The sequence below is a fragment of the Perca flavescens genome, chromosome 1 (assembly GCF_004354835.1).
Source record: "Perca flavescens isolate YP-PL-M2 chromosome 1, PFLA_1.0, whole genome shotgun sequence".
Classification (NCBI taxonomy): domain Eukaryota; kingdom Metazoa; phylum Chordata; class Actinopteri; order Perciformes; family Percidae; genus Perca; species Perca flavescens.
In genome coordinates, this window is record NC_041331.1 from 7,254,295 (window position 1) to 7,266,332 (window position 12,038).

The 12,038-nt window shown below is 41.9% G+C and overlaps 1 protein-coding gene across 1 annotated transcript; it reads left to right on the forward strand.

The window, feature by feature from the left end:
* The first annotated feature begins 6,232 nt into the window (after positions 1-6,232).
* LOC114553590 (ADAMTS-like protein 3) lies at positions 6,233-9,133 on the forward strand. Its single transcript, XM_028574822.1, has 2 exons — positions 6,233-7,140; positions 8,186-9,133. The coding sequence occupies exons 1-2, from the start codon at positions 6,915-6,917 to the stop codon at positions 8,302-8,304; spliced, it is 345 nt and encodes a 114-aa protein (XP_028430623.1). The 5' UTR covers positions 6,233-6,914; the 3' UTR covers positions 8,305-9,133.
* The last annotated feature ends 2,905 nt before the right edge of the window (positions 9,134-12,038 follow it).

A 12,038-nucleotide genomic window follows, 5' to 3' on the forward strand; every position in this document is an offset into this window, starting at 1 on the left:
GCAGCCTGCACGTCCTCATGTACAAACAGTAGCAGACAAACTAAACCACATTCACCTCCATTTTACTTTACCATGTGGTGACAGAAAATCTCAGAGACAAATGTCTTAAAACCCCGGGGACATTAAAACACAATTATCTACAGTACCACTCAGGCTGTTCTCATCAACCATTCGTACATAGCTACCAAAAGTAATGAACTGTAATTCATATGTATTCCTCGTATATACACTATGTACTCATAGGCGCCGATTTACGTTTTCCTCCGTGGGTGCTCACGGGCGCATGCCCTTTAAAAAAAAAAGAAACGTTTGTTGTTGAATGTTTGCATTTCAGAACCTTAGGAAACGGACAGTGGCCGATACAAACACACTATTAACTCGATAATAAAGCCGTAAAGTAGGCTATCTTTCAACTCAGGACAGCGCCACTTCTCACAAATACACATAGGATTGGAGATGAGAAGTGTAACTGACCACCAACTACCGCTAACCTGACGGAGCACCACGACCGGCAGCTCGCGGTGCTCTGTATCCAGCGCACAGTCACCTATTCTGGGGTAACTAGACCACTAACTACCACTGACCTAACGGAGCACCACGACCGGCCGCTCGCGGTGCTCTGTATTTAGCGCGCAGTAACCGATTCTGGGGTATCAACCGCGATCAGCTTAGTGTGAAATTAAGAACTCTCTGCACTGGTGGTGGATGTCGTTGATGCACTTACATCATTAGGTTTGCTTTTTTAATAACAAATCTGTCCATTTAATTGTCACTCTGATTACCTAACGCACATGCACGTGGTGATGCTTTCATCAGTTTGGATAGAGTCCAGATCTTCTGGCTCCAGCCGACTCCTAACGATATGTAACACAATGTATGAAAACGTTACGAGGCCATTTCCATACTCTGCACTACATATCTCACGCTTGCAAAACACTGCACCATTGTTGTCTCCGTCCCCTCCTATCAGAGGAGACCTTTTCTCAGGCAATATCTCACACTCCCTTTATAATGTCTTATCACTTTAAAAACCAGATGGCCTCTCATAACCCAGAGAAGCCGAGACAACAAGGTCAGCTTCATGAACTCTAAAAGCCACTTACTTTATTCTCACAAAATATATTCTAACAGTAGTACTCCCTAACACCTGTTAACATAGTTCCTCTTGAAGTATTTCCATCAGTCCATTAACATGTTTAATGTTTACATTCTGTCTGCTTCTGTATTTGGACAGGCTGTCCAGTCGTTCCTGACCACAAAGTGCCTGTGCGGTGGGACTACAACAACCAGACCCTGAAGGAGGTTTCAGGTCCAGCCCAAACCCAGACCCAGACCCAGGGTCAGGATTTGGGTCTGCAGTACAGGATGCTGGTGGGAGGCCGTGTGCTTGAAGTCAACACTCTCCAGGTGAAGTTCTCTGGGCGGTACCGATGCCAGACCCTGATCAACAGCACCCGACCCATGCTGTCTGCCTGGATACACGTTCAAACTGAAGGTGAGTGTTAGGCTGATCTGCATGCATTGGTGTAGTTTATATAAACCCAGTGTTCTCCCTAGGTTTTGTGGAAGACTTAGGTGCACATATTTGGCGGGGGTTTAGTGGTCTTTCCTTAAAAAAATGTGATGTTTTTCAATAAATAAAATATGCAATTTGACATCACCCTGGACCATTATTATCACCATATCTGTGTTTAAAACATTGGAAAAGCTAGAGCAGATAATAAATAATTAACAATCAAAAAACATAAAGACAAAACTTGCTAAAGAAGTCCAATTGCAATCTTTTAGTTAGTTTGATGCTTTTGATTGTTTTTGCCACTATTTTTAATTCCTGCATATACCTAGCCTGACAAGCCAGACACACATCCAGATGTTGGGTCTGGGAACTCACCATTGACGGAGCTCGATCCGAGGGGCGGGATAAACGGTTGTCTTTCAAATTCCCTCTGCACGTAATAGGATAGCGCTACAACCAGGCAGAGCAACGAAGGTAGCGGAGCTAGTTGATAGATTAAACTTTTGCCGTATCCGGTCGGCAAAACTCCGAACACATCTTCCTTTTTTAAGAATGATTTCTGTGCCGTTCTTTGTTCTTTTATCAAAGAAAAGCTTAACTCCAAGTCTTCCAGAAGTCCGCTGTTCCCAGCAGTAGCAGCCATAAGCCCCGCCCACCATCTCTATACACAATGTGATTGGCCTGACCAAAATTTGGTTTTTGCAGCTTGAAAGTCAACGGAGAGTGTCTAGACCCCCCCTGGCTGCCAAATAAATTCGCTGCCACTAGGGGGAGTCTAGGTTACTAGGCTAGCATATACCCTGACAGACTGACTCAGTGCATCACTGTCTTTAGTTTTTCTTTTATGCGTTATACAGTGCCTCTGCCAGCTGCCTCCACTTTGCCTCAGGCAGTTTCTTACCTGTAAGGTGGGCAATTCAAAATCTGAAATAAAAAATGGATGTGGGTGTTGTATCTTTGGGTCCACAGAGTTTGGCTGGCGTTTCGGAGACTGGACCACATGCAGTGCTTCCTGTGGGAACAGAGGCACTTGGCTGCGGAGGATACGCTGTGTCACTCTGGATGGAAAGGATGTTCAGCCCACCCTGTGTCAGCACATACCAAAACCCATCACTTCCCCAGTCCCCTGCAACAGACAGGACTGCCCCCCCAGGTACACTCACCTGTAGACATCACCCCGATTCTCCACTGGGCTGTGCTGCGTTCCGGCTTCGCCGCAGTTTTGTTCCGTCCTCCGCCACGCACCATACCACACCGGGAGCGTTTCAGAAGCGAGTGTTTTGCCTGCCCGACAGATTTTATTGTCTCTACAAGTACTATACAGAACAATTTCAATATTAAGCTGGTATCTACTCAACGCACTCCCACAGTTAAACTCCATGCCTTCTCTTTTCTGGTGTTGTCTTTATAAAAAAAGATCTGGGATGTCGTATTATGTTTTTCAACCTCCAGGATGAATCTCTCGTTGTCTGTGGTGTTGTAAAGCAGACATATACAATATGGGGGGTGTCTTTTGGTAAATTGACTGAATAGTCTTGCTGTTTTACTTCCTGCCCGGCTGTGAACACCAAGGCAGTAAGCCATTTTGATGCTAACAAGCACTCACTCCCCGTTTAAAGACTTTATTTGTCCATTGTTCATTTCTAAAGAAACACGACAATGTATAAAAGGCTCCATTACCTTGTATTTCACGTTATGGCTCCGTAGCAGACGTTTTTGTAAAAATAGGCTAACGATTGTGTCATAACCACGCGACTTTCGCATAGTAGAGGAATTACCCTATAGTACAGGAGAAGCTCGCAGGCAGTTTCGACTTCGACATTAGCAGTTTAAGTTTAATTACTAATGTTAACTAGCATTTTAGTTAGCAAAATTTAGCCTGTGCCCATGTTATCTCCTTACATATACCTACGCTCTCCGTCTCTGCAAGATTTGGAATGATTGAGATTTCTCTTGGCACAGCTACCAGAAGACTTCCAACTTTCAGACACGTTGCTCACGTCACATCTACGTCGTCTCTCTCAGTTGGAGGCTGCGCAGTAACGCTCAGCGCTCACTGGAAAAGTGCTTCTAATATCCTTCACTGGTCTCCGTCCAGAGCAACGGGATCTGTTGGTCCAGTTTATATACTGTCTATGGTGAATGCCCCGCTGCTCGTGTGAAAATATACCTGTCGCGTATCTTTAGCGGAAAGGAGAGCCGCTTCACGCACGCTTCTGGGAGGCCTCCGGAACGCAGCGCAGACACGCCCGGTGGAAAAATTCTGACAGCAGATCATCAGATGAGTTCTGAAACACAGCCAGCTCCTGGCACGGGAATATGGGAGACTAAGAAATAATAATACAAAATTAATGAATTCATTAAAAAAAATTCATTATTGAAAAAAGCAATGCAGTCATATGTATGTAAGACTGAGGAGGCACCTAGTCCAGTGGATTCTAAGATTATTTGTATTGGCAGCTGTATTCACAAATGAAATTGAAAACTAATACACGGACACTCAAAAAAAACAATTGATTTATCGTATTTCTTTATTTATACACACACACACACACATACATACATATATATATATATATATATATATATATATATATATATATATATATATATATATATATATATATTATATATATAAAGATACAATATATAATTTGCAATGGAAATTTAAAGGAGAATTGCCTAAAAAACCTTCCAGGTGTTCTGCATTCAATGTGACATGGCCTAGAGTCTTAACCATATATATATATATATATATATATATATATAATCAATTCACAGGCTATCTCCCATTTTGAAAGTTATGTATCTGTATTTCTTGTGTCTGGTCATGATTCCAGATGGTCGGTATCAGAGTGGTCAAAGTGCTCAGCGTTGTGTGGAGGAGGCTGGAAACAGAGGCAGATGTTCTGTCAGCAGCTGGATGCCAGAGGTGCAGTGAGGACTCTGACAGCAGCGGCCTGTGAGAGGACGAGCCGGCCCACAGACACGGAGCAGTGCACTGCCAATAACTGTCCAACCTGGGTAACCAGTGCATGGGGAAAGGTACATTCAAACACAATTAAAGCTTTAGCGTAACTTTTTGATATTAATAAACGTCCGTTACATTCAAGCCATTGCCAAATGAGTTGATACAAAGCTAATTGTATCAGCTCCACAAAATTCTTTCTGTATTTCTCAGTAGATTTTATAGATTAGATTTCTTCAGAAGATTGTGTCGTCCAGCGACTTTCGCACACACAAAAAATCAAGCGAAGATAATTTCCTCTTCTGAAGAGTCCATCATGTTTTTTGAATCCTCCGTGTCCTCCTTAGCTACTAGCAACTGTGTGGAGGAGGGGTGGGGGTGGTGCGCGATCACTGAAGGCTTGTTGTCATTGGAAGTTTTGTTGTCATTAGAATTAGAATTCCTCATGGGGGAGACAGAAACTATGCACTATAGCTTAAAACATGGGTGCGTGTCACAAATGCAGTGTTAAGTGTTAACTTCATGTTCCTGGATTTCAGTGTTCAGGGAGGTGTTTAGGTCCCACCACCACCGTACAGAAGAGATCTGTCACCTGCCAACATGCCAACGGTTCCTCGTACACAGACTGTGATCTCAGGGACAGGTATACACACACATTACAACACAATGAAAATGACTATACTGTATTACTGTCACAAGTAGTAAATATAAATGGGCTGTATTCATATAGCGCTTTCTAGTCTTAACGACTACTCAGAGTGCTTTTACATAGTACTGGAACCAATCACCATTCACACACTGGTAGCCAAGGCAGTCATACTAAGTGCCACCTGCTCATTAAATAAACATTCACACACCGATGGTGCAGCATCGGGAGCAATTAGGGGTTCAGCGTGCCCAAGGACACTTCAAGATGGGACTGCAGGGCCAGGTATAGAACCAGCAACCTTCTGATTGGTAGACGACCGCTCTACCACCTGAGCCACAGCCGCCCCACCTAGTGGCCATGATAAGCATTTTGTACACAGTATGCAACTTGTGTTATAGTGTAGAGATCTTCAACTGGGGGTCTGGGATCCCTAGGGAGTCCTCAGAGTTAGGGGGGCTACCAAACTATTAAAACTATTTTTTTCTAAATTGAAAAAGTCTGAAGGCCTATAGGTAAGGTAGTCACTAAGGTAGCCATCCACAGATGAAAACAATATTTATAAAATCATGCCAACAATTATTATTTTAATAGCTTAATATTCTATGCAAAAAAAGCATGTATATAGGCTTTAGGCCTCCCTACTCGTTATTGTAGGCCCAGTTTAATATGCAACTTTCTACTTTCCTACAATATATGTAGTTAACTGAGCCGTTAACTGATCCGTCTCTCTTTCAGTTAAGGGGTCCTTGGCTTAAAAAACGCTGACGATCCCTGTTATAGTAGAATGTGGATAAATCAGAAGGCTATCCAGTATTTTTTTGCCAGTGCCTTAGGTTGTTAAAGGTCCCATAACATGGTGCTCTTTGGATGCTTTTATATAGACCTTAGTGGTCCCCTAATACTGTATCCGAAGTCTCTTTCCTGAAATTCAGCCTTGGTGCAGAATTACAGCCACTAGAGCCAGTCCCACAATGAGCTTTCCTTAGGATGTGCCATTTCTATTTCTGTAGCTATTGAAAAGGAGAGGGGGGCAAGGTGGAGAGTGGGGTGTGGCCTTGACCAACTGCCACTTTGCTCGTTTGAAAGCCATGATGTCTCTCTCTCATGGGGACCATAGGCAGGCTGGGGGAACGCATATTAATGTTAAAAAACCTCTGCCTCTATAGATCCGGGCTAACTATTTCCCCCTGCTTCCAGTCTTTATGCTAAGCTAGGCTAACCCTGTCCTGACTCCAGCTCTGCTTAACACACAGACATGACATTGATATTGATTTTCTCATCTCATTCATGGAGGAAAACTATTTATTTCCCAAAATGTAGAGTGATTGCTTTAATAAGCAACAATATGTGTCCCTGAGGGAGTTATGATTAATTTCTCAACAAGCTGATCGGTTGGTTGGTTTACACATTTTCATCAGATCCTATGAACTGAACCAGTTCCATATAAGGTGAAGTTAAAAACAAGTTGGCTAAAGCACAAATCTGATCTTTTCAACTCAGTCCATGTTCCAAATTGTAGGTTATTCCAAGTCTTGCCCTGCATTGTTCTCCAGAACCACAATAAATCTGATTTGGGACACAGGTCCCAGGAGATCTGTTGAGAGTGTAGTGCAAAAGTGCCACAGTCAAGGGCGTAACTTTGGGTTCAACATTGAACTCGAAGACTTTTTTAAAATGGCCCTAAAAAATGTGAAAAAGGAGACAACCCCCTCATCCCCCACCTTAATTACGCCTATGGCCACAGTAATGAATGTGTAGCACTAGAAACCAAACTAATACTGATGTCTTTCAGGCCTACATCAGTACGCAACTGTTCCTCTAACCTGTGTGACGTCCAGTGGCGTCCCGGTGCATGGCGGGCTTGCACGGTAGTCTGTGGGAGTGGCTTTCAGTCCCGCAGGGTGGACTGTGTTCACCGCAGGAGTGGCAGGACTCTGGCTGAGCAGCACTGTGCCTGGCTCCAACGGCCCTCCGCCTGGCAGCACTGCAACGCCACCAACTGTGGGAGTAAGTCAGTGTGTGTGTGTGTGTGTGTGTGTGTGTGTGTGTGTGTGTGTGTGTGTGTGTGTGTGGCACCACAAACAGTCAGCTGTTTATTGTCCCCTTAGCTGTAGATTTTGAGCTTTTAAAATGTGAGATTTTGTAATCAAGAAACTTTTTTTTATGGATTTAGCTGTTAAATGGTGAACAGTTATAAGCATATTCTGTCCTTGAGAGAACTAGTAAAATCTTAGACTGAATGAAATCCATTTAAACCCAAGTAAATACTAGTTTATTTTTGGAAACTTTGTTTTCCATTTTTATGTAACTGCATGCTTGCCTGTTACTTCCAACTACACAAAAAGACACATTTTTACATTTGTGCATGTTCGGCTGACCTGCTATGCACTGACTAAAAAAAATCACACTGTTACACTAGTAATTCATTAGAAATAGGAAATACAGTAACAAAATCTGGATTTTTTTACCATTTCATCAGTTGATTTTTTAGGCCTCCGTTTTTTGCAATTCAATAAACAGTTTGGCACCCACTTCCTGTTCATAAACTCACTTACTGTATTACTGCCAAACAGTTTCTGATTTCTGTTTTTAGTTTATATTTGATCAGCATTGCCTAGTTCTACAGTTTAATCTGAGTTTGGACTGAGTTTGAGTGAGAGAGAAAGAGGGGCGTCTCTCTCCCTCTCTCTCTCTCCATCCTATATCCTATACTCTTTGTGTCCATATACAGAAGTACAGTTTGTAGTTTGAGTAACATCTAATACATCTATGGTAACAGCTTTCTTGCCAGAAAAAGCTGGTCGATGAGCACAGAGAGGGCGGTGGCCAGATTAAGAGAAGTTGTTGTTATGATACAAAGGTGGTTAAAAATCGGCAAAGTATCTTCTTAATTAATACCAAATTACACATTCAATTCCAGGAACCGTCTTAAATTACATTAGAATATGTCAAGGAAATTATTAAAAGACTATGGGACTTCTAAAGTGAAACATTCACAACAATTACATTGATTTTCTTCAGTGATTACATGGACTGTTTTGTTCCCATGCAGGTGAATGCAAGGACACAACTCAGTACTGCAGCGTGGTGAAGAGGCTGAAGCTATGCCACCTGGACATGTACAAGCAGAGATGCTGTGGGTCCTGTTCACAGGATCCCGACTCCACCTAGTGGCAGAGAGCCGTTATAACCACAAGGCATTTTGTAAAAACAAATGGACTACATGAGACGGATGAGCAAAATACTGAAAGGACACCGTCTATGAGTGGAAGCTTCAAAATGCACATATTTAAACAGGAAAAGCTTCAGTCCAATTATTTCACTTCCTAAAAGGAACCTGAATAGAGCCTTAAAGGCTAGAAGAATAAAGGGGCTTTACTTTCTGATTTTGGACCCAAACTTAACTCCTAATATGAAGACAAGTGTTCACTATGTGGATCAAATGGAGTTTTTGGACTTTCCTTCAAAAATGGAACATTTACTTTAAAAATGACATTTATTCATTATATTCCTTTTTGGCAGCGCGGCCAAAAAGAAATGTAACAATGTTTATTGTAGAACGCGTACCACTAATCTCCTGTAAACAAGACTTTTAGAATGAGGTACTGGTTTGCAGGTATACATTCGCCAGTCATGTAAATTGAGATTCATCGAATCAGCAGCTACATAAATAGCCTACAAATCTTGTAGTCCTACTTTTACATACACATACTCTTAACATTTTCCTTTATTTATTTGTGTAATTGTTCAAAACTAAATTTTATGAAATTATTCATATGAAATAAAATAAATAAAAGCAAAATTTGGGTTTATTACAACTTTGGTCTAATTTTCTTAGTTTTGACCATAATTTCTACTCTCCGAATTGCTGAGATCTGGCAACAGAGCAACATTGCTCAGACAGCTTGTTGAACCACTTTATTTTGAGGTAAATATAAAGGTGCTGACACACTAAGCCGACGGCCGACCGTTGACAGAAAAGTCAGTCGAGATGATCAGTCGCGTCCCCGAGGTCCAAAAAACTGCCTCGGTACACACTGAGGCGACTTGAGAAACGTAATAAGTCTACATAGCAGCAGGCGGCGCTGCTCTGTATTGTTGCCCAAGAAATGAAAACTGGCAGCCGTTCAGAATACAATCTCATATTGTACTAAAATAGTTCACTGAAACATGTTTCTGAGAACATTTTAAGCGAGAAATAGGCCATGCAGTTCCTGAATCTGTCTTCATTTCAGCTCAACAAAGTCAGTTTAAAAGATTTTCGTCAGATTTTGAGAGACTCTAGTCACCTCATTCCGCTCCCCATTTCCGGAGGAGTCCGGACTGCCCTGCCGCCGACTGAACATGTCAGGTCGGCCAAAATGACTGACAACGGCACGGGACAAACCAAACAGATTTGAGTCACTGACCTCGCCAGACTGTCCAACGGCCGATTTTCGGCCTAGTGTGTCCACACCTTAAGAAGTGAGTGTCCAATAATATTACTAGTGACAGAAATGATGACCAAAACTGCAAAAATAAGACCAAAGTATCCCTGATTTTCCCTACCATTAAATGGGTACGGTATGACACCTTGCTTTAAAGAGCTGCCTACCCCAAGAGAATTTATTCAGTTTTGGTTCCAGTGTCCTATGTTATAGTGTCTTGTGATGCTCTTTTTTTTGCTCTATTCTGATTGTTGGTGTTTGGTAGACACACTGAATTCTTGTTCATCTTTGACACGAAAGTGATCCAAATTAAATATGTTGACACAAAAACATCAACACAAAACCAACAACTTGTGTTGGCCTTCAAAACCCCGTATCTGTAACACCTACCTTAGCAGCAGATGTAATGTTGATGCTGGACAATTCAGCAAAACCCTGGATTATGTTCAGTGCCAATGCTTTTTTCATGATTTATTTCTTCTACCTGTGTGACAATTCCAACATGGCTGTGGTTGGGAAAAGATAGTGGTTATGGCAAATTAACAATGGTTTACCTATGGTTAAAGAATAGACAACTAAAATACTTGATTGAAGTGTAGGAAAGCTCATGGTTACGTCAGGTTATGTCCAGATTCTCCATTAACTAGGCAGTTTGGAATAGGGAGCTTAAGCCAGTGTTGTAGTCAAGACCACCTAAACTGAGACCAAGTCACTACCAAGACCAGAGTGTATCGAGACCAACAAGACCAAGACTTTGAGGGGTTGAGACCGAGTCAAGACCAAGACCAAGGCCAGACCAGTGCGAGTCCTACACTGCACGATAACATGTGGAAAATGCTAACCATAGGCACTCCTCATATTGATTTGAAAGATCCATATTCTCATAAAAACACCCACAGAAAACAAGAAGGTGGGGGTGTGGCCTTGACCAACTGCCACTTTGCTTGTTTGCACACCATGTTGTCTCTCTCTTTCTCATGGGTGGGCCAAATTCTCTGGGCAGGCAAAGCAGGAAAGAAAGGAGAGGTAACCTTGCTCCTTATGACCTAATAAGGAAGAGATTTCAGATCGGCCCATCTGAAGGCTCGGTTTACACCTATCGCCATTTCTAGCCACTGGGGGATCATAGGCAGGCTGGGTGAATTCATATTAATGTTAAAAAAAAAAACTCCTAAAGTGAAATTTCCATGCCATGGGATCATTAAATAGCAATACGGAAAGCATCAGTTCTCACGTTTGCACCATGGCTGGTGTATTAACTTTCAATACAGATGTTTCCCTGAAACTTTGAACACTGAAAAATGTAATGCATGATGAGGTTGGGCTTTACAGCCAGTTAGTTAACACATACAAACATGTATTCTTTGGTGCAGATACCAAAATGTAAAAAAATACAGTTATGAAATTGAAACAGAGTTCTTAATTTGTGTTTCTTCAGATTGCATTGCTGTAGACCCCATAAAGTTATCCTACAACAGATTTTGATACTGTAGTGTATGGATGGTAGCTAGAGGACATGCTTTGAATTCATAAGATTTAACAATACAGTGTTAGGGACAGATCAGAAGGCCAGCTACTTGAGACTTGACTTGGACTCGTGGCAAAAGACTTGAGACTTGACTTGAACTAACCCCTCAAAGACTTGAGACTCAACTTGGACTTCCAAAAATGACTTGTGAACATCTCTGGTGTGCACGTGTCAGTCACGGGGGGAACTGAGCAGCAGCCCCGCCCGCTAGGATTGAAACGGCAGCAGCTTCCAGCGACTTTGGAGTGAACAAAAACATTACAGCGTACGTTGATGTTAAAAGGTATACAGGTCGGCAGGACGGTCATAAATGTTCTGCACGGTCTTTCGCTGTACGTTTTGATGTAAATGTCTGTTTTACCACTGACAGGTTCCAATTATTATTCTTAGTGTCTGACAACATTATGGAACGGATCCCTACAGAGATGGACCTTTTTGTTAAAGAGTAAGACATGCCTGAAATTGCTATCGCCAAACCCACTAGAGTCGATTTAAATAAACAGTCATTTTATTTTGTGAAATACACTTGATTCAAAGTCGACAGAAACAAAATAAATCAAAAGCCTAAGTCTTGTGCTTAAAAGCAATGTCAGGTGATATATAAAACAGAATTCAGAATCAAAATCCTTAAAGACCATTCACTTGAGTGAAGGTTCTGGTTTGTGATTGTAGTCACATGTCACTGATGAGAAAAGAGCTGCTGCTGTTGGTGGAGCTCCAGTTGTGAGAGTATGAATTCAGATGCACATATTCACTAACACCACTTATGATTTTAAACCATAACCAGAAGGTTTTGTAAAAAAAAATGATTTCGATATTACACATGAAGAACAGTTTGCTCATTGAGGCAAACCTGACTCCAGACAGAGAGGCACCAGCACAACCCTGATTTTGACTGATGGTCTATTCATGGTCTATTCATGTTACCTTTGTGTTGGTTATCAAACCCA

What these genes read in the sequence shown, in the direction of transcription:
- LOC114553590 (XM_028574822.1), top strand. Translation starts at nt 6,915, where the DNA reads ATGTCTTTCAGGCCTACATCAGTACGCAACTGTTCCTCTAACCTGTGT. An exon ending in CAACGCCACCAACTGTGGGA is followed by an intron (nt 7,141 to 8,185) that starts GTAAGTCAGTGT and finishes GTTCCCATGCAG; the next exon opens with GTGAATGCAAGGACACAACT.